Here is a 24,089-nt window from a genome sequence, read left to right as displayed (position 1 = left end):
GTATATATTTGCACATTCGGGGGGGGGGGTGTTTAAAGCATAGCATAGAATATATTAAATATGTAACCTAACCTAACCCAACCTAGGTTCCTTGTATTCACCCTAAACGTTTAAATATAGTTCCAAGAGTGAGAAGCCCTTTGTCTATACAGCATCTAGGCATTACCCGGTAAAATGCCTATCTGTTCTTGCAATGCAATTCCATTGTACTTACCGCGTTCTACACAAGTACCCTTGTCTTTTTCAACCACTTAAATATAATTTCCAAGTATTTAATATTATTTTTGATCAAACTAACATAACATACTCTCGTATACTAGATTTTATTTCGTCTATTCTTTCGTTGAAGAGCAATTTCTACAAAAAAGAAAGACACAATTGCAAACCCAAGAATAATTAAACCGTTTGTTATAAAAAAAAAACTTAAACTTTTATAAAAAACTGTTATAAAAGTATGAAGTTGCTCCAGCTAAAATTAAGCAAAACTCAGAGAAAGAGAATTTTTAATAATAACATGGACATCAGAGAAATTAGCATCCTTTGCTAGTTCCAAATAATCATTGAATCTGCTTTTATATTTCCATTTAATGCGTTTCACATGCTAAAAGTCTTACTAAGTGCTATAATTTGTAATATAATGTTATAGAAAAACATTCTATATAAGAATATTTTAATGCATAAAGTGTTTTACTACTATTTGTTTAAAGTAATATTTTCAAAATGTGATGTGTCAGTTTGGAACTATTTTATCTCTAAAGGCCAATTTTCTTATCGCCTCATTTTTGAAGAATAGTAATGCTTTTCAAAATTTAATTTGCCAATCTGACGTGCGTTAAAAATTGGTGACTTTAGTGTTAGGGTTAGGTAGCAGAACCTTCTTTTAGTCCATCCAAGAATCTTTAGTGTGTTAGACAAGCTCAATAATGCCTCCGGCACAGATTTTCTGTGAAATATCACAGGTTTTAGATTCAGGATGGTGGAAATAAAAAGTTACAGGTTTTGTCCTAAGGGCAACTGATCTGACCTGGGTTGCCCCTCCAGCAAAATTAAAGCTTCTACTCAGGGTTAGTGTTCGGCGATATTTGATATTGGTTTCAATACATCGAAAACGATATTTGAAATTTTCTGACATTTATCAGTAAACATCAATCAGAATAGATCTAATAAACAATATTTTGAGTATGCATGGGCCATAAAAAGGCCCCTAAGTTTATATAGAATTTACATTAGAAGGCTAACCTCAGCATGTTATCGCAAGCCGAGGACTTTTAGGATTTATACAAGATATTTAGGTACATAGGAATGATTTGATTCCTGTGATGGTCTATGATGATTTGATGGTCTTCATTTACCATCTAATAAGGTCTAGGGCCAATCTAAAGCTGAAATTTAGAAAGGGTAATTAATTATGAAAAAAAGTGTTAAAGAGAGAGGAACAGAACATTTTGAGAATGTACTTAGCCTTGACAAAGTTTCAGGAAAAGATATTTAAAAAATTGAAACATTTTAAGACATTTTTTGGAAGTGAAGGAAGATTTACTTTCAGAGGAAGAATTAGCGACATTAGGCTACTAAAAGAATTAGTAAATAGTAAAACTCTATGTACTGATAATGCAGTAAACGAGTCTTTTAAATATGGTAGTTGTGAAGCTAAAAATAAATTACTAAATACTGTGAATAGGGTTTTTGAAGAATGGAGAAAAAGCAAGCCCTTTTAGGAACACTCTAACTAAACCCCTCCGCAAGAAAGGTGATTAGAGCGAGTAGAGTAACTATAGAGGCATTAACTTGGTTTCTGTAGGTAGCATATTACTTAGCAGGACGATACTTTTTAGACTTAGAGATTCTGTAGGCAAAGTTTTAAGAGAAAAACAGTACAGTTCTACGAAGGGTAGAGGATGTGCTGACCAAATTTTCATTCTTAGATTAGTAAGTGAGAAGTTCCTGAGTCATTAAACCCCTTTAGTCCTCTGCTTTTTAGATTATGAGTAAATGTTTGATTCATTCAATGAAAAGGCTTTAATAAAGTTCCTATCTTTGTATAGTGTATCAGTTAAATACATTGAAGTGATTAGTTCTTTGTACGACAAAAATATTGCTGTGGTTATTACAGGAAATGAGGATAGAGCTGCTGTCGTATTAGTCCAGGAGATAAACATGGTTGCGTTCTAGCCATATTTATATGGATCATTCCCCCCCCCCCAAAAAAAAAATATAGAGGATATTTTATTTATACTCTATTTGAGCTAGTATACTTACTGGGACACCAGCGATAATTTTGAAAATGCCCTTTTTATATTTTCATGGAAAAAAAAAATTGTCCAACTCTTCACAAGTTTTAATGAGCATCTGTTTTATTGCTTCCTTAATAAAAACAAGAGGGATACTTATCAATTATATAGAACACACAAGAAGTAAAGTTATGTTAATCCTAATGAAATATGCCAAAATATGATGGATATATAATACTTTAGTTTATATAACAATATAATCAGTAGTATCCCTGTATCCGATCCTAGCAGAGCCCACCCCCTTCGATCCAAAGTGCTGGCACTTTTTTTTAAATCTTCCAAAGCCAATCAATTGCTCCCAATACACATATAGCCTTTAACTCTCAATAAAAACATAGCCTTTAATTCCCTATACACATATAACCTTTAACTCACAATGCACATATATCAAATTTTTCAGGGGGAAACTATTTTATTCACTTAGAAATTTTTTCAATTTTTTGTTATGTCTTAAAATAACATAGAATATACTTCAAACAAAAGAAATTCACTTGTGGTATTTCCGAAATACGAAATGAAGATGATATTATATGTTAGTCGTGATTTTTACTATTAAAAAATAATGTCTTTAGTTACATTTTTTATTTAGAATTTTTCTTTAAAAAGTGTTGCTTAGTATTGGGGTTTGCTTAAACTCGAAATTAATAAATTCGTATAAATTTTAAGCGATGATAGGACAGCGCTATGAGGGAAATGCTATTATAAAGCCTTTTTTAAAGTATTGCTTAGTATTATGGTATGCATAAATTTAAAATTAATAAAGCCGTATATATTTTAAGCGATGGTACAACAGCCCTATGAGGGAAATAACAGAATACAGCACTATTGAAAAGGATTGCTTAGCATTGGTGTGCATAAAGTCGAAATTAATAAAGTCATATATATTTTAAGCTATGATATGACAGCCATATGAAGGAAATGATACGATAAAGCTTTTTGAATAGGATGGCTTAGTATTGAGGTATTCATAAAGTCAAAATTAGTAAAGTCGTATATATTTTAAGCGATGATATGACAGCCCTATGAGGAAAATGATACAATAAACCCTTTTGAAAATATTTCTTAGTATTAGGGTATGCATAAATTAAAAATTAATAAAGTCGAATATATTTTAAGCGATGATAATACAGCCCTATGAGGGAAATGCTACAATAAAGCCCTTTAAAAAGTATTGCTTAGTATTAGGGTATGCATAAAGTCTAAATTAATAAATGCATATACATTTTAAGTGATGATACGACGGCCCTATGACAGAAATGAAAGAATAAAGCATATTGAAAAGTATTGCTTAGTATTGGGGTAAAAAATACATTCTAAAAGATAACAAATTCTTATTACAAAATACAAATAGTTCATACAAAAAAAAAATCTTAAAAAACAAAAATACATCCTAAACAATAACATATTCTTCTTACAAAATACTTCTTACAAAACAAAAAAAAATCTTACAAAACAAAAATACAGCCTAAAAAATCAGAGATTATTCTTATAAGATACAAAAATACTTCTTACAAAACAAAAATAGATCCGAAGAAATCACAAACTTTTGTTACAAAATACAAAACACTTAGTAAGAAACAAAAGATAATTATTACCAAACGAAAATATATCCTAAACAATGACAAACTGCTCTTACAAAATACAAAATACTTCTTACAAAACGAAAAATACTTCTTAAAAAAACTAAAATACATCCTAATAAATCACAATGTCTCATTACAAAATACAAATACTAGCCTACTTATAAAACAAAAAATACTTCTTACAAAGCAAAAATAATTCTTACAACACAAAAATACATACCAAGAAATTATATATTCTTATTAAAAAACACAATATACTTCTTACGAAACAAATAATACTTACAAAATGAAAATAAATCCTAAAAAATCACAAACTGTTCTTACAAAATACTTGTTAAAAACAAAAAATACTTCTTACAAAATATAAAAATAATTCTTACAAAAAATATATCCTACAAGATCACAAATTTTTTATTACAAAATACTTCTTACAAAACAAAAAATATTTCTTAATAAAAATTACATCCTAAGATATCTCATACTCTTATTACAAAACAAAAAATAGTTCTTACAAAACAAATAGTAATTCTTAAAAAACAAAGTATGTCCTAAACAATTACAAATTCTTCTTACAAAATACAAAATACTTCTTACAAAACAAAAAAAAATTTCTTACAAAACAAAAATGCATCCTACGAAATCGGATATTGTTCTTACAAAGTACATAATTCTTTTTACCAAACAAAAACATATACTTCTTACAAAGCAAAAAATAATTTTCACAAAACAAAAAAATACAGCCAAAGAAATCACAAATTCTTATTACAAATTATAGAATACTTATTACGAAACAAAAAATATTTATTACAAAACAAAAATACATCCTAAGATATCAGAAACTATTCTTACAAAATACAAAATATGGGTTAAAAAACAAAAAAAGGTTAGGTTATATTACGTTAACTACGTTTAAGTTGGGTTCATTTAGGCTAGGTTAGCATGACCACTCATGCTAACCAAACCTAAATGAACCCAACTTAAACGTAGTTAACTTAATGTAACCTAACCTGTTCACCTATGCTGGCATCTATAACTATAGTAGAATGGATTGGGAACAGTTGGGTTGTAATTCATGGTCTTGTGTAACTGGCTTTGAATGAAATAAGAATCCAAGGAGGAGTTGAATGTTGGCTGTAGGTACCCGGTGTTACATTAGATAGTTGAATATTTAAATGTCATGATGGCGTAATTTCGCGCGATTTGTTTTGGTTCAGAGGGAGCTTTATAATCCAGCAAAAAACAGATTTTGAAGGCAAATGACGCTTGGCTTGATGTTAAACTTCGATTCTGATTTTTTTTCCAAAGAAGAGAAAAAAGTTGCACTTCGGTTCTGAGTTTTTACAAAGAAAAAAAAATGTTCCACTTAAATTTAGAATTTTCTCAAAGAAGAGACAAAAAAGTTCAAGTTCTCTTCTGAATTTTCTCAAAGAAGAGAAAAAAATTACGCTTCGATTCAGGATTTTTCCAAAGAATAGAACAAGATATAGTTCAATTTTAAATTTTTCGAAGAAGAGAAAGAAGTCCCACTTCACTTTTGAATATTCTCAAGCAATTGAAGAAAGGTTCAAGTTCTCTTCTGAATTTTTCCATTGACGAGAAAGAAAAAAGTTAAACTTCGATTCTGCATTTTTTCAAACATATACTCTGGTTATGAGACTTAACAAAGCAGATAAAAAGTTCCACTTCAGCTCTGAATTTTTCAAAGAAAAAAAAAGTTCAAGTTCTCTTCTGAATGTTTCCGTAGAAGATAAAAAATGTTAATGTTCGATTCTGATTTTTTTTCCAAAGAAGAGAAAAAATTTTAAACTTCAAATCTGAATTTTTCTGAAGAAGAGAAAAAAGGTATACTTAAGTTCTGAGTTTCCCCAAAGAAGAAAAAAGTTCCACTTAAGTTCTGAATGTCCTCAAAGATGAGAATGAAATACACTTCGGTTTTGAATTTTCTCAAAGAAGAGAAAAAGTTTCATGTTCTGTTCTAGATTTTCCAGAGAAGGCAAAAAAGCTATACTTCGATTCTGGATTTTCCCAGAGAAGAGAAAAAATTCCACTTCAGTTCAGAATTTTTCAAAGAAGAAAAAAAGGTTACTCTTTATTCCTAGATTTTTCCATAGAAGAGAAAAACGTTAAGGGTTGATTTTGAATTTTTTCCAAAGAAGAGAAAAAATTTTAAACTTCGATTCTGAATCTTCCCAAAGAATAGAAAAAGCTCCAGATCAATTCTGAACCTTCTCAACGAAGAGAAAAGTTTCATTTAAGTTCTGAAAAATCTCAAGGAAGAGAAAAAAAGCTATACTTCAATTCTAAAATTTTTCTAGAGAAAGAAAAAGCTATACTTCCATTCTGTATTTTTCCCAAGGAAGAGAAAAATTTCCACTGATTATGAATTTTTTCCAAAGAAGAGAAAAATTCCACTTCAGTTTTGTATTTCTCAAAGAAGAGAAAAAAAAGTTAAACTTCTCATCTGAATTTCTCAAAGAAGAGAAAAATGTATACTCCGGTTCTGAGAATCATCAAACAAGATAAAAAGTTCCACTTCAGTTCTGAATTTTTCAAAGAAGAAAAAGTTACACTTCTCTTCTGGATTTTTCCATAGAAGAGAAAAATGTTTTGGATCGATTCTGATTTTTTTAAAGAAGAAAAAAGTTACCCTTCGGTTCTGAGTTCTCCCAAGGTAGAAAAAAGTTCCACATAGATTCTGAATTTTCTCAACAAAGAGAAGAAAAGTTCAGGTTCTCTACTTAATTTTTCCATGCAAGAGAAATGTTAAACTTTGATTCTGAATTTTTCCGAATTTCTGAATTTTGATTCTGAAGTGAAAATAGTTACACTTCAGTTTTGAATTTATCAAAGACGGGATAAAATTAAAGTTCTCTTCTGAATTTCTCTATTAGGAGAATTAAATTTAAAGTTCGATTCTGAATTTTTCCAAAGAAGAATAAGTTCCAGTCAAGTTCTGAATTTTCTCAAAGAAGAGAAAAAAAGTTACAGTTTGATTCTGAATTTTTCCAGAGAATAGGAAAAGTTCCATTTTTATTCTGAATTTTCTCCAAAGAAGAGAAAAAGTTTACCCTTAAGTTCTGATTTTTCGTCGGAGTTGATAGCGTACCCTAAAAATAGTGGAAACAAGACAAAGTAATGAAACAAAATATTTTTATTGAAATAATTGTGTGTTGAATATCATCATAAAAATGAACATCCTAAATCTACTCATTAAATACTTCGTCATGTTTTCTCTTCAGATGTCACATACTTCCATTTTGGAGGTATACACAACTTTTAACATCCTGGTCATACATTTCATTGTTAATTATACCGGCTTCATGGGCTGCCTCTGTTGGTACACCCATGATGGTAGCATTAACGTTTGCTGATGCTTTTTTTCGTCAACTCATCCTTATAATCCTTGGTGATAATGTCTTTCAAAGCCCTTTTTATTTTACTTATGGTTTCATTGTCTATTATTACTTTATTTCTATAATGCCACTGTTATTCATATATGATTCTGTTCCAGCGGTACGCCTGTCTTCTTCTTGTCTTCTCTTAAATGGTAAACTTAAAATATGGTTATAGGATTTATCAACCGGTAACGTGTTACCAGCAACGGTATCAAGAAGTTAGACTTCATCGTCAACTAAATGTTTTGCACTAGCATTCTCTTTGGGCACTATCATCTAGGGAAACGTTACTCTCGCATAACCAAAATTTTGAGGGTAGGAATTTTTGGGTACTCCAAAGAAATTTAACCCCACTTCAATGACAATGCATGCATACATTTCCAATAAGATTATTTTATTGTCAATAAGATTGCAATACCAATAATCATTTATAATATAATCACGTTAAATCCAACTTTTAAAGGGAAGAGTTATTAATATAGGATGCATGCGTAGTCTCGAGTATTGGGATGGAGATCTTTGGTCTTCGATTATGGTGAAAATATGAATGAATCTATGTTTTTAATGTGTGGAAAAATTTTGGTGTCCCTTGCTCTATTGTGGATATTCTTGTTCTATTCTTCTACGATTATTACTTCTTTCATAGTTCAAATATTTCTCTTTCTCGGTATTCAATGCTACGATAACTTTATTATGTGCACACGCTTTCTCGAAATACTTCATCTTCACCTTTTCCATGATGGTGCTAGTGACGTTTACATGGGGTTTGTTTTTCATCAAATCATCTTTAATCTCCAAGTTGATAATGTTTACTTGTGCTCTTTTTATTTTACTTGCGGCTTCATTGTCTATTATGACGATATTTTTGATAGGTTGCAGTTTCGGCATCTGGATATTATATGGCTTATGATACTGTTTCAGGGGTATGCCTGTCTTTATCTTGTCTTCTTTTCAATACTAAAATTACAATTTCCAGTATCGATCCTTTATATAATCAATGGTAATAACATCCGTTTGTCACTCGTGAGACCGGAGTTTGATACCCCGTTGGAGTGAATTTTCAATATATTGACTTTAAATATAACTTAACAAGCATATAATAAAGGTAAGTGAATATAAAGTTAGTACAGGCAAGAGTTCGTTATTTATAATATCATCCGTTATATAATCAATGGTAATAACATCCGTTTGTCACTCGGGAGACCGGAGTTTGATACCCCGTTAGAGGGAATTTTTAATATATTGACTTTAAATATAACTTAACAAGCATATACTAAAGGTAAGTGAATATAAAGTTAGTACAGGCAAGAGTTCGTTATTTATAATACTATTCTTTACTATATGATTACAAACAGGAAATAGCCGAAGGCTTTTTCCTGTTTTACGACCTTTCCTAGCAAGAGACGATCCCCAAAGAATCAGGCTGCTAACTAAGGTCAATATATTCAATGGTTAGCTCTTTTAATGATTATCTTTTAATATAAGCATAATAACATTTAGGATTCTGTACTGATAACATTGGACGTGATCGTCTCTTACTAGGTTGCTAGCTACCACTGCAACCCGGAAAAATAAAATCTATTTTAAAATTTCAGTCTGTATTAACTATAGTCCGTCCTTTAATGTAATTAATATCTATGTTATTTTTTACCAAAGAAACTGTCACTCAAGGAAATCAATCCAATTTAAACGTCATGGATTGAGATGTTGCAAAAAATATTCATGAGTCATCGCTGAAATCGACCTGAATCTTAATTCCATAGGCAGCGCGCTAGTGTTGCCTAAGTAAAGAACGGTGTGGGCAGAATGTGTTTTTTTTTCTTCAGCCGGGCACTTCGTATCGAAGGAGTTGTCGCAGAAACTTTGAAAAAGGCTCATTCGATTGGAAACTGGAATGGCTAGTGCCCTATTTAATAGTCCTAAGTGATTGGAGGTCAACTAGCCCCCCCCCCACGTCCATCATTCCCCCAAACACATCCAATCAAAATTTTGAGATAGCCCTTTTGTTCAACGTAGTTGATTTCCAGATAGAAAATATGTTTTTGAGGAGGACACTGCCCCAGAACCCTACGGGCAACGGTTTTAAGTTATGCCGTGAGGGCATATACGAACGATGTTGGTTCAATGTACCATGTATTGTTTTTTTTCCTTTAGAGCAGGGCACTTCATATGGAAGGGGTCTTCGTTGTAACCTTAAAAAGGGCTCATTCGATCGGAAGTAGAGAGTTTTAGTGCCGTTTTCTATAGTCGAAAGTGATTGGAGGACAACTAGCCTCCTCCCACGCCCATCATTCCACCAAACACATCCACTCAAACTTTTGAGACAGCTTTTTTGTTCAGAATAGTTGATTTCCAGATCGAAAATATTTTTTTGAGGAGAACACTCCCCCAAAACCCTCAGGGCAAGGGTTCTAAGTTATGTCCTGTGGGCATATAAGGTTTTTATAGAAGACGTCGTGGTAGAAACTTCAAAACAGGCTCATTAGATTGGAAATTCGAAGGGCTAGTTCCTTTTAATAGTCGGAAGTGATTAGAGGGCAACTAGCCCCCCCCACGCCCATCATTCCCCCAAAAACATCCAATCAAAATTTTGAGATAGCAATTTTGTTAAGCGTAGTTGATTTCCAGATAGAAAATATGTTTTTGAGAAGGAAACCCCCTTACAACCCTCAAGGCCAGGGTTTTAAGTTATGCCCTGGGGCCATATAAGGTTTTTATAGAAGGCCTTGTCGTAGAAACTTCAAAAAGGGCTCATTTGATTGGAAATTCAAAGGGCTGTTGCCGTTTTTAATTTTTGAAAGTGATTGGAGGGCAAATAGCCCCCCCCCACGCCATCATTCCCCGAAACACATCAAATCAAAATTTTGAAATAGCTATTTTGTTCAGCGTAGATGATTTCAAGATAGAAAATATATATTTGAGGAGGATACTTCCCTACAACCCTCGGGGCAAGGGTTTTAAGCTAGAGGGCAAATAAGAACGATGTTGGGACAATGTACTATGTATTATTTTTTCCTTTAGAGCAGGGCAGTTCATATGGAAGGGGTCGTCGCAGAAACTTCAAAAGGGGCTCATTCGATTGGAAATTGAGAGTTCGAGTGCCGTTTTTAATATTCGAAAGTGATTGGAGGGAAACTAGCCCCCCCCCCCGAAGCCCATCATTCCCCCAAACACATCCAATAAAAATTTTGAGATAGCCTTTTTTTTTCAGCGAAGTTGATTTTCAGATAGAAAATATATTTTTGAGGAGGACACTCACCCACGACCCTCAAGGCAAGGTTTTAAGTTATGCCCTGGGGGAATATAAGGATTTTATAGAAGACGTTGTCGTAGAAACTTCAAAAAGGGCTCGTTCGATTTGAAATTCAAAGGTCTAGTGCCCCCTTTAATAGTCGAAAGTAACTAGGTAACTAGCCCCCCCACGCCCATCATTCCCCAAAACACATCCAATCAAAATTTTAAAATAGCCATTTTGTTCAGCGTAGTTGATTTCCAGATAGAAATATTTTTTTGAGGAGGAAACTCCCCCATAGCCCTCGGTGCAAGGGTTTTAAGTTATGCCCTGAGGGCAAATAAGCACGATGTTGCCACAATATACCATGTATTATTTTTTTTTCCTTTAGAGCAGGGCACTTCATATGGAAAGGGTCGTCGTAGAAACTTCAAAAGGGGCTCTTTCGATTGGGAATTCAGAGTTCGATTGCCATTTTTAATAGTCGAAAGTGATTGGAGGGAAACTAGCCCCCACTCCCCCACGCCCATCATTCCCCAAAACACATCCAATCAAAATTTTGAGATAGCTATTTTTTCGGCGTAGTTGATTTCCAGATAGAAAATATATTTTTGGGGAGGACACTCCCCCACAACCCTCAAGGCAAGGGTTTTAAATTATGCCCTGGGGGCATATAAGGATTTTATAGAAGGCGTTGTCCTAGAAACTTCAAAAAGGGCTCATTCGATTGGAAATTCAAAGGGCTAGTGCCCTTTTTAATAGTCGAAAGTGATTGGAGGGTAACTAGCCCCCCACGCCCATCATTCCCCCAAAAATATCGAATAAAAATTTTGAAATAGCCATTTTGTTCAGCCTATTCTCTGGAAAAATTCAGAATCAAATTGTAACTTTTTTTCTCTTCTTTGAGAAAATTCAGAACTTGAGTGGAACTTATTTTTCTTTGGAAAAATTCAGAATCGAACTTTTAATTTAATTCTCCTCATAGAGAAATTCAGAAGAGAACTTTAATTTTTTCTCGTCTTTGATAAATTCAAAACTGAAGTGTAACTTTTTTCTCTTCTTCGGAAAAATTCAGAATCAAAGTTTAACATTTCTCTTCCATGGAAAAATTAAGAAGAGAACCTGAAATTTTCTTCTCTTTGTTGAGAAAATTCAGAACTTATGTGGAACTTTTTTCTACCTTGGGGGAACTCAGAACCGAAGTCTAACTTTTTTCTTCTTTAAAAAAAATTCAGAATCGATCCTTAACATTTTTTCGTGGTTTGGGGGGGGGGCTAGTTGCCCTCCAAAGAAGAATATTTTTCCAAAGAAGAATAAGTTCCACTCAAGTTCTGAATTTTCTCAAAGAAGAGAAAAAAGTTTCAGTTTGATTCTGAATTTTTCCAGGGAATAGGAAAAGTTCCATTTTGATTCGGAATTTTCTCCAAAGAAGAGAAAAAAGTTACCCTTAAGTTCAGAGTTTTCCTAGGAGTTGATAGCTTACCCTAAAAATAGTGGAAAGAAGACAAAGTAATGAAACAAAATATTTTTATTGAAATAGTTGTGTGTTGAATATCATCATAAAAATGAACATCCTAAATCTACTCATAAAATACTTCGTCATGTTTTCTCTTCAGATATCATATATTTCCATTTTGGGGGTATACACAACTTTTAACATCCTCGTCACACATTTCATTGTCAATTTTACCGGCTTCATGGACTGCCTCTGTTGGTACACCCATGATGGAAGCATTAACGTTTGCTGATTATTTTTTGGTCTTTAATTAGTGTGTTTGATTAGTGTGTGATCTTTGGTCTTTGATTTGTGTGAAAATATGAATGAATCTATGTTTTTAATGTGTGGAAAAATTGCGGTGTCCCTTGCTCTATTGTGGATATTCTTGTTCTATTCTTCTACGATTATTACTTCTTTCATAGTTCAAATATTTCTCTTTCTCGGTATTCAATGCTACGATAACTTTATTATGTGCACACGCTTTCTCGAAATACTTCATCTTCACCTTTTCCATGATGGTGCTAGTGACGTTTACATGGGGTTTGTTTTTCATAAAAATCATCTTTACTCCCAATGTTGATAATGTTTGCTAGTGCTTTTTTTGTTTTACTTGCGGTTTCATTGTCTATTATGACGATATTTTTGCATAGGTTGCAGTTTCGACATCTGGATATTATATGGCTTATGATACTGTTTCAGGGGCATGCCTGTCTTCATCTTGTCTTCTTTTGAATGCTAAAATTCTAATTTCCAGTATCGATCCTTTATATAATCAATGGTAATCACACCCGCTTGTCACTCGGGAGACCGGGGTTTGATACCCCGTTGGAGGGAATTTTTAATATCTCGACTTTAAATATAACTTAACAAGGATGTACTATAGGTAAGTGAATATAAAGTTAGTACAGGCAAGAGTTCGTTATTTATAATATCATTCTTTACTATATGATTAGAAACAGGAAAAAGCCTTCGGCATTTTCCTGTTTTACGACCTTACCTATTAAGAGACGATCCCCAAAGAATCAGGCTGCTAACTAAGGTCAATATATTCAATGGTTAGCTCTTTTAATGATTGTCTTTCAATATAAGCATAATAATATTAGGGATTCGGTACTGATAACATTGGACGTGATTGTCTCTTACTAGGTTGCTAGCTACCGCTGCAACCAGGAAAAATAAAATCTATTTTAAAAATTCAGTATTATTAACTATAGTTCGTCATTTAATGTAATTAATATCTATGTTATTTTTTACCAAAGAAACTGTCACTTAGGGAAATCAATCCAATTTAAAGGTCATGGATTGAGATGTTGCAAAACATATTCATTAGTCATCGCTGAAATCGGCCTGAATCTTAGTATCATAGGCAGCGCGCTAGCGTTGCCTAAGTAAAGAACGATAAGGGCACAATGTGTTTTTTTTTTCTTCAGTCGGGCACTTTGTATCGAAGGAGTTGTCGTAGAAACTTCGAAAAGGGCTCATTCGATTGGAAATTGGAATGGCTAGTGCCCTTTTTAATAGTCAAAAGTGATTGGGGGGCAACTGGCAAACCCCCATGCCCATCATTCCCCCAAACAGATCCAATTAAAATTTTGAGAGAACCATTTTGATCAACGTAGTTGATTTCCAGATAGAAAATACTTTTTTGAGGAGGACGCTGCCCCTCAACCCTCGGGGCAAGGGTTTCAAGTTATGCCTTGAGGGCATATAAGAGCAACTTTGGCACAATGTACTATGTATTAATTTTTTCCTTTAGAGCAGGGCACTTCATATGGAAGGGGTCGTCGTTGAAACTTCAAAAGGGGCTCATTCGATTGGAAATAGATAGTTCTAATGCCGTTTTTAATAGTCAAAAGTGATTGGAGGACAACTAGCCCTTCCCCACGCCCATCATTCCACCAAACACATCCAATCAAAGTTTTGAGACAGCTATTTTGTTCAGAATAGTTGATTTCCATATAGAAAATATGTTTTTGAGGAGAAAACTCCCCCACGAGCCTCAGGGCAAGGGTTTTAAGTTATGCCCTGGGGGCATATAAGGTTTTTATAGAAGTCGTTGTGGTAGAAACTTCAAAGCAGGCTCATTAGATGGGAAATTCGAAGGGCTAATACCCTTTTTAATAGTCAAAATTGATTGGAGGGCAACTAGCCTCCCCCACGCCCATCATTCCCCCAAACACATCCAAACAAAATTTTGAGATAGCTATGTTGTTCAGCATATTTGATCTTCTGATACAAAATATGTTTTTGAGGAATACACTCTCCCATAGCCGACAGGGCAACGGTTTTAAGTTATGCCCTGAGGGCATATAAGAACAATTTTGGCAAAATATACTTAATTATTTTTTTCCTTTAGAGCATGGCACTTCATAACCCTTGAGGAGAACACTCCCCCACGAGCCTCAGTGCAAGGGTTTTAAGTTATGCCTTGAGGGCATATAAGAACGATTTTGGAACAATGTACTATGTATTAATTTTTTCCTTTAGAGCATGGCACTTCATATGGAAGGGGTCGTCGTTGAAACTTCAAAAGGGGCTCATTCGATTGGAAATAGATAGTTCTAATGCCGTTTTTAAGAGTCAAAAGTCATTGGAGGACAACTAGCCCTTCCCCACGCCCATCATTCCACCAAACACATCCAATCAAAGTTTTGAGACAGCTATTTTGTTCAGAATAGTTGATTTCCATATAGAAAATATGTTTTTGAGGAGAAATCTCCCCCACGAGCCTCAGGGCAAGGGTTTTAAGTTATGCCCTGGGGGCATATAAGGTTTTTATAGAAGGCGTTGTGGTAGAAACTTCAAAGCAGGCTCATTAGATGGGAAATTCGAAGGGCTAATACCCTTTTTAATAGTCAAAATTGATTGGAGGGCAACTAGCCTCCCCACGCCCAGCATTTCCCGAAACACACCCAATCAAAATTTTGAGATAGCCAATTTGTTAAGCGTAGTTGATTTCCAGATAGAAATTATATTTTAGAGGACACTCCCCCACAGCCCTCAGGGCAAGTGTTGTAAGTTAAGCCCTGAGGGCATATAAGAACGATGTTGGCACAATGTACTATGTATTATTTTTTTCCTTTAGAGCAGGGCACTTCAAAACCCTTGAGGAGAACACTCCCCCACGAGCCTCAGTGCAAGGGTTTTAAGTTATGCCCTGGGGGCATATAAAGTTTTTATAGAAGGCCTTGTCGTAGAAACTTCAAAAAGGGCCCATTCGATTGGAAATTCAAAAGGCTAGGGCCCTTTTTAATAGTCGAAAGTGATTGGGGGGCAAATAGCCCCCCCCCCCCACACCATCATTCCCCCAAACACATCGAATCAAAATTTCGAAATAGCCATTTTGCTCAGCGTAGTTTATTTCCAGATAGAAAAAATGTTTTTGGGGAGGACACTCCCCCACAACCCTCCGGGCAAGGATTTTAAGTTATGCCCTGAGGGCATATAAGAACGATGTTGGGACAATGTACTATTTATTATTTTTTTTCCTTCAGTGCAGGGCACTTCCTATGGAAGGGGTCGTCGTAGAAACTTCAAAAGAGGCTCATTCGATAGGAAATTGAAAGTTCGAGTGCCGTTTTTAATAGTCGAAAGTGATTGGAGAGAAACTAGCCCCCCCCACTTCCATCATTCCCCCCAACTAACACCCCTTCCACGCCCAAAATTTCCCGAAACACTTCCAATCAAAATTTTGAGTTAGCCATTTTGTTCATCGTAGTTGATTTTCAGATAGAAAATATATTTTTTGAGAAGGACACTTCCCCACAACCCTCAAGGCAAGGGTTTTAGTTATACCCTGGGGGCGAATAAGGATTTTATAGAAGGCGTTGTCGTAGAAACTTCAAAAAGGCCTCATTCGATTGGAAATTCAAAGGGCTAGTGCCCTTTTTAATAGTCGAAAGTGATTGCAGGGCAATTAGCCCCCCCACGCCCATCATTTCCCCAAACACATCCAATCAAAATTTTTAGATAGCTATTATTTTTAGCGTAGTTGATTTACAGATAGAAAATAAATTATTGAGGAAGACGCTCCCCCACAACCCTCGGTGCAAGGGTTTTAACTTATGCCCGGAGGGCATATAAGAACGATGTTGGCACAATGTACTATGTATTATTTTTTCCTTTAGAGCAGGGCACTGCATATGGAAGGGGTCGTCGTAAGAACTTCAAAAGACGCTCATTCGTTATAAAATTGAGAGTTCGAGTGCCCTTTTTAATAGTCGAAAGTGATTAGAGGGCAACTAGGCCCCCCCCTCGCCCTTCATTCCCCAAAAGACATCCAATCATAAATTTTGAGATAACCATTTTGTTCAGTATAGTTGATTTCCAGATAGAAAATATGTTTTTGAGAAGGACACTCCCCCACAACCCTCAGGGCAAGGGTTTTAACTTATGCCCTGTGGGCATATAAGGTTTTTATAGAAGGCGTTGTCTTAGAAACTTTAAAACAGGCTCATTCGATTGGAAATTCGAAGGGCTAGTACCCTTTTTGTGTGTGTGTGGGGGGGGGGGGTTGTCCTAGACACACCCCCCCCCCCACCAAAAACTTCAAAAAGGGCTTATTCGATTGGAAATTAAAAGGGCTAGTGCCCTTTTTAATATTCGAAAGTGATTGGAGGGCAACTAGCCCCCCCGCACGCCCATCATTTCCCCAAACACATCCAAGAAAAAATTTGAGATAGCCATTTTGTTAAGCGTAGTTGATTTTCAGATAGAAAATATGTTTTTGAGGAGGACACTCCCCTACAACCCTCGGTGCAAGAGTTTTAAGTTGCGCTCTGAGGGCATATAAGAACGATGTTGGCACAATGTACTATGTATTATTTTTTTCCTTTAGAGCAGGGCACTTCATATGGAAGGGGTCGTCGTAAAAATTTTAAAAGGGGCTCATTCGATTGGAAATTCAAAGCGTCAGTGCCCTTTTTAATAGTCGAAAGTGATTGGAGGGCAACTAGCTCCCCCACACCCATCATTCCCCCAAACACATCCAATAAAAATTTTGAAATAGCCATTTTGCTCAGCGTAGTTGATTTTCAGATAGAAAATATGTTTTTGTGGAGGACACTTCCCTACAACCCTCGGTGCAAGAGTTTTAAGTTATGTTTTGAGAGCATGTAAGAACGATGTTGGCACAATGTACTATGTATTATTTTTTTCCTTTAGAGCAGGGCACTTCATATGAAATTGGTCGTCGTAGAAACTTCAAAAGGGGCTCATTCGATTGGAAATTGGGAGTTCGAGTGCCCTTTTTAATAGTCGAAAGTGATTGGAGGGCAACTAACCCCCCCCCCCCCCCACGCCCATTATTCCCCAAAACACATCCAATCATAAATTTTGAGATTGCCATTTTGTTCAGCGTAGTTGATTTCCAGATAGAAAATATGTTTTTGAGGAGGACGCTCCCCCACGACCCTCAGGGCAAGGGTTTTAAGTTATGTCCTGGGGGCATATAAGGTTTTTATAGAAGGCGTTCTCTTAGAAACTTCAAAACAGGCTCATTCGATTGGAAATTCGAAGGGCTCGTACCCTTCTTAATAGTCAAAATTGATCGGAGGGCAACTAGCCCCCCCCCCTCCCACGCCCATCATTCCCCCAAACACATCCAATCAAAATTTTGAGATAGCCATTTATTTCAGCGTAGTTGATTTGCAGATAAAAAATATTTTTTGAGGAGGACACTCCCCCCCCAACTGTCAGGGCAAGGGTTTTAAGTTATGCCCTGGGGGCATGTAAGGTTTTTATTGAAATCTTTGACCCATAGCCAAGGCTGGTCTCCCTCCCCCAAAAGCAAAATTTCTTCGCACGATCTTGATGCTACTGTATAAATTTTTTGTCGTTTTATACAGGGTTATTTTATCGAGGTAAAAGTATCCAAATGTCAAAACGATAATTTTTTCTATATCAAAGATCATATAGTTAAATATTATATATTTATAAATCGTAAGAAAGTTATGCAAAAAAAAACAATTTTCTGTGCATTTTCCAAAGCTTTAATATTTCGGTTTGGTTTAGATTCCCAAAATCAGATACAGACGGCTTTTGGGCCCATACTTCCAAAATCTCGGCGTTGTCACGTTGCTTCATTTAAATTCGTATTCTATTATCACAATTTGTATTTTGGAATTGTTTTAATTACTCCTCCCCCCCCCCCCCCCTCGCTTCAGGTGTCGAGTGCAAAAACCAGGTACAGTTCAACTATGTGAAAACTTATTTTCAGGTTTTTTTTATGTATTACATAACAGAAGAGCGTGTATTTACTCCAAGTTTTGCACTTCGGGGAAGGGATACGGTATATTTTGAGTCGCACTAGTGTCTATAATACCAAAATCTAAAAAACAATTGTGAGCATAATTTGTGTTCTCCCTGAAATCTTGATACTTCTTTATGAAGCTGTGTTTTGTAAATTGTCATCGATTAATTTGATCAAATGCCAGCAGTTGACTTGTTTAGATATCTAAATTATAGTAATTTCTTCACCCTCTTTTACAGGACACGTATGTCACGGTGAAGATATATTTGAATGTCATAACCATAATTGTGTTCATCAGACTTTCGTTTGTGATGGAGAAAATGACTGCGAAGATTGGTCTGATGAAAAACATTGTGAACTTGAATACTCAACTCGGAGGGCTAAGGAAAATTACAAGGTAAATGTTAACCTAGTAAATAATACATCCACGAGTAAAAAAAAGGAAATACTATTAGAAAATACTGAGATAGCGCATAAAAAAACAATAAATTTTGCAAGCAATCCTAAAAATTGTAAAATTTTCGATTGGACAAGTCAAAGAGTTCGCGGTAACGAACTGTAAGTAGGGAGTGACCCGGCTCAATAGTAACCAAAACTCTAGAAAACGGAATTTTGATACCAATAGATACATCAAAAGAATTTTTATTTTTTTTATTTTTCCCAGGGGTGATCGTATAGATCAAGTGGTTTTAGAATATCGCTTAGAGGGCTCATTCCAACGGAAATTAAAAGTTCTAGTGCCCTTTTTAAGTGACCCAAAAAGTTGGGGGCAACTAAGCCCCCTCCCACGCTCATTTTATTCTGAATTCACCCGATCAAAATTTTGAGGCAGACATTTTATTCAACGTAGTCAAAAAACGAAAAATATGACCTTGAGGATGACTTAATCCCCCACAGTCCACAGGGGAAGGGCTGAAAATTATCAACTTTGGCCATTATTTACATATAGTATTGGTTATAAGAAAGTATACAGACGTTTTCAGGGGGATTTTTTCTGGTGGGGGGGTTGGGGGAGGAGCTTACGTAGGAGGATATTTCCATGAAGGAATTGCTTAAGGGGGAAGGGAATTTTCCCTGAACGAACATTTCTATGGGGGGGGGGGGGCACCGGATTTCCCAGCATTATTTAAAAAACCTATCAGAAATAAAATAAAAAACAAGTTTTTTCAACTGAAAGTAAGGAGCAAAAGTAAAACTTAAAACGAAAAAAAATATTACGTATATGAGTGGTTTCTAAATAAACGGCTATTGTGATTCAGGGGTCATTCTTAGAGAATTGGAACAAAATTTGAACTTTAGGGTAAAGACCGAGGTATTGACGAGGGGGCAAACCCCCTCATAAGTAGAAGGGGAGGTTCTACTCCGATCACGCACCCCTGCTGCCACCTATAACTTTTTTTACATAGTTTATGTCTGGTTCTGTGTGTTGGTCGATTTATTTGATATTTTATGGATTTTATCAGTGAGAATTTGAAAAACAGGAACTTTGTCACATTTATGTCTGTTTTCATTGTTGGTTATGTGTGTTGCTCGATTTATTTGATGTTTTTCATGGATGTTTATGTGTGTAGATCAATTTATTTGATGTTTTTATGGATTTTGTCAGTGAGAATGGAAAAACAGGAACTTTGTCACTTTCATGGACTATAGAGTCATTAGTGAGAACAGGTGGTTAACCCTATTGATCGTGACGGGGCACCTTATATGGGCATAGCCTCCCTAGGGAGAACACGTGGTTAACATTATTGATCGTGACAGGGCTCCATATATGGGCATAGCCTCCCTAGGGAGAACACATGGTTAATGGGGTCAATGACCTAAATTTCCAAAGGTGTTGATGTTGTTGTTGTTGTTGTAAGTGCACGCTCTCAGCGAATGTCAAGGTCAATTTATTTGTTGTTGTTGTTGTTTTGACCATGTACATAGGGTCATTAGGGAGAACACGTGGTTAACACTATTGATCGTTACAGGGCTCCTTATATGGGCATAGCCTCCCTCGGGAGAACACGTGGTTAACACTATTGATCGTGACAGGGCTCCTTATATGGGCATAGCCTCCCTAGGGAGAACACGTGGTTAATGGGGTCAATGACCTAAATTTCCAAAGGTGTTGATGTTGTTGTTGTTGTAAGTGCACGCTCTCAGCGAATGTCAAGGTTGATTTATTTGTTGTTGTTGTTGTTTTGGCCATGTGCATAGAGTCATTAGGGAGAACACGTGGTTAACCCTATTGATCGTGACAGGGCTCCTTATATGGGCATAGTCTCCCTAGGGAGAACACGTGGTTAACCCTATTGATCGTGACAGGGCTCCTTATATGGGCATAGCCTCCCTAGGGAGAAAACGTGGTTAATGGGGTCAATGACCTAAATTTCCAATGTCGATATTGTTGTTGTTGTTGTTTTGACCATGTGCATAGAGTCATTAGGGAGAACACGTGGTTAATTAAAGCGATTGGGAATTTGGAACACCTGTGCTGTCAGTCATTAATCAAATTGTTTCCGGGCAAAGTTTAATAATGTCTGACAGGTACTGTCAATCATTAATCAAATTGTTTCCAGGAGAAGTTTAATAATGTCTGACAGGTGATGTCAAGATTGATTGATATGTCACGAAATGGGAATTAATTTGTTGTTTCTAAGGGGAATTATTGATTCATGAAAGGGGAATTAATTTGATGTTTCTAAGGGGAAGGTGGGGAAGAGATATATTGATTGCGTAATTGAAGGGAGAGAATTCCCGAGAAATTGATTACATAATCGATAGAACCCTATAAGAAGCTCGTGACGGGAATCCATTTATGGGCATAGAATGACGTAATCAACTAGGACAATTGGATTTCTGAGAAATTGATTACATAATCGGTAGAACCCTATCAGAAGGTCATGACGGGGATCCATTTATGGGCATAGAATGAAGTAATCAACTAGGACAAATGGATTTCTGAGAAATTGATTACATAATCGGTAGAACCCTATCAGAAGGTCATGACAGGAATTCATTTATGGGCATAGAATGACGTAGTCTACTAAGACAATTGGATTTCTGAGAAATTGATTACAAAATCGGTAGAACCCTATCAGGAGGTCCTTACGGGAATCCATTTATGGACATAGAATGACGTAATCAACTAGGACAAATGGATTTCTGAGATATTGATTACATAATCGGTAGAACCCTATCAGAAGGTCATGATGGGAATTCATTTATGGGATATAGAATGACGTAATCGACTAAGACAAGCTGGAATATTTCAGTAGTGTTTGGTTGTGGTTTACCTTGTCACAGTTACATTTTCTTGATTTTTCAAAGTTCATTTGAATTTCTTTCGTTGAAATACAAGAGTTTGAATATTTAAATAGTGTTTTGTTGTGGTTTAACATGTCACAGTTACATTCTCTTGATTTTGCAAAGTTCATTTTGAATTTCTTTAGTTGAAATGCAAGAGTTGGAATATTTCAGTAGTTTTTGTTTATTGTTTACCTTGTTACAATTACATTTTCTTGATTTTTCAAAGTTCATTTTGAATTTCTTTCGTTGAAATGCAAGAGTTGGAATATTTCAGTAGTGTTTGGTGGTGGTTTACCTTGTCAAAGTTACATATTCTTGATTTTTCAAAGTTCATTTTGAATTTCTTCCGTTGAAATGTAAGAGTTGGAATGTTTCAGTAGTGTTTGGTTGTGGTTTACCTTGTCACAGTTACATTTTCTTTATATTTCAAAGTTCTATTTGAATTTCTGTCGTTGAAATGCAAGAGTTGGAATATTTCAGTAGTGCTTTGACGTGGTTTACAGCGTCACAGTTACATGTTCTTGATCTTTCAAAGTTCATTTGAATTTCTTTTGTTGAAATGCAAGAGTTGGAATATTTCAGTAGTGTTTGGTTGTGGTTTACCTTGTCACAGTTACATTTTCTTGATTTTTCAAAGTTCATTTTGAATTTCTTTCGTTGAAATGCAAGAGTTGGAATATTTCAGTAGTGTTTGGTTGTGGTTTACCTTGTCACAGTTACATTTTCTTGATTTTTCAAAGTTCATTTTGAATTTCTTTCGTTGAAATGCAAGAGTTGGAATATTTCAGTAGTGTTTGGTTATGGTTTACCTTGTCAGAGTTACATTTTATTGATCTTTCAAATTTAATTTTGAATTTATATAGTTTAAATTTAAAAGTAGTAATATTTAAGTAGTGTTTGGTTTTGTTTTACATCGTAAAATATAAAATTTAATTATATTCTAAATTTAATTTTTAATTTATTTCGTTGAAATGGAAGTGTTGGAATATTTAATTAGGTTTTGATTGTGGTATACCTTGTCACAGTTACATTATCTTGATTTTTTCAAAGTTCATTTTGAATTTCTTTCGTTGAAATGCAAGAGTTGGAATATTTCAGTAGTGTTTGGTTATGGTTTTCCTTGTCACAGTTACATTTTCTTGATCTTTCAAAGTTCATTTGAATTTCTTTCTTTGAAATGCAAGAGTTGGAATATTTCAGTAGTGTTTTGTTGTGGTTTACTATGTCACAGTTAAATTCTCTTGATTTTTCAAAGTTCATTTTGAATTTCTTTCGTTGAAATGCAAGAGTTGGAATATTTCAGTAGTATTTGGTTGTGGTTTACCTTGTCACAGTTACATTTTCTTGATTTTTCAAAGTTCATTTTGAATTTCATTTCGTTGAAATGCAAGAGTTGGAATATTTCAGTAGTGTTTGGTTGTGGTTTACCTTGTCACAGTTACATTTTCTTGATTTTTCAAATTTCAGTTTTAATTTATGTCGTTGAAATGCAAGAGTTGGAATATTTCAGTAGTGCTTTGAAGTGGTTTAAATTGTCACTTTTAAATTTTATTTATTTTGCAATGTTCATTTTGAATTTATTTCTTTGAAATGCAAGAGTTGGAATATTTCAGTAGTGTTTGGTTGTGGTTTACCTTGTCACAGTTACATTTTCTTGATTTTTCAAAGTTCATTTTGGAATTCTTTCGTTGAGATGCAAAAGTTGGAATATTTCAGTAGTGTTTTGAGGTGGTTTACCTTGTCACAGTTACATTTTCTTGATTTTTTAAAGTTCATTTTTAATTTCTTTTTTTGAAATACAAGAGTTGAAATATTTCAGTAGTGTTTTGTTGTGGTTTACCTTGTCACAGTTACATTTTCTTGATTTTTCATAGTTAAGTTTAAATTTATTTCGTTGAAATACAAGAGTTGGAATATTTCAGTAGTGTTTTGAAGTGGTTTACAGTGTCACAGAGACTTTTTCTTAATTTTGCAAAATTCATTTTGAATTTCTTTCGTTTAAATACAAGAGTTGGAATATTTCAGTAGTGGTTGGTTGTGGTTTACCTTGTCACAGGTACATTTTCTTGATTTTTCAAAGTTGATTTTGAATTTCCTTCTTTGAAATGAAAGAGTTGAAATATTTCAGTAGTGTTTGGTTGTGGTTTACCTTGTCACAGTTACATTTTCTTGATTTTTCAAAGTTCATTTTGAATTTCTTTCGTTGAAATGCAAGAGTTGGAATATTTCAGTAGTGTTTGGTTGTGGTTTACCTTGTCACAGTTACATTTTCTTGATTTTTCAAAGTTCATTTTGAATTTCTTTCGTTGAAATGCAAGAGTTGGAATATTTCAGTAGTGTTTGGTTGTGGTTTACCTTGTCACAGTTACATTTTCTTGATTTTTCAAAGTTCATTTTGAATTTCTTTCGTTGAAATGCAAGAGTTGGAATATTTCAGTAGTGTTTGGTTGTGGTTTACCTTGTCACAGTTACATTTTCTTGATTTTTCAAAGTTCATTTTGAATTTCTTTCGTTGAAATGCAAGAGTTGGAATATTTCAGTAGTGTTTG

The 24,089-nt window shown here is 34.8% G+C and overlaps 1 protein-coding gene across 1 annotated transcript in view; it reads left to right on the top strand.

Annotated features, from left to right (window-relative positions):
- yl (Putative vitellogenin receptor yl) overlaps positions 1-24,089 on the top strand; it is a 492,935-nt gene that overhangs the window by 93,421 nt on the left and 375,425 nt on the right. Inside the window, exon 4 of the mRNA XM_089106682.1 lies at positions 18,489-18,646. Within this exon, the coding sequence (XP_088962808.1) occupies positions 18,489-18,646 (158 nt within the window). The remainder of the gene's footprint in view (positions 1-18,488; positions 18,647-24,089) is intronic.

The sequence above is a fragment of the Artemia sp. Qi Xiang Cuo genome, chromosome 21 (assembly GCF_049724085.1).
Source record: "Artemia sp. Qi Xiang Cuo chromosome 21, ASM4972408v1, whole genome shotgun sequence".
Classification (NCBI taxonomy): domain Eukaryota; kingdom Metazoa; phylum Arthropoda; class Branchiopoda; order Anostraca; family Artemiidae; genus Artemia; species Artemia sp. Qi Xiang Cuo.
This window is presented reverse-complemented; position numbering and strand designations above follow the sequence as displayed.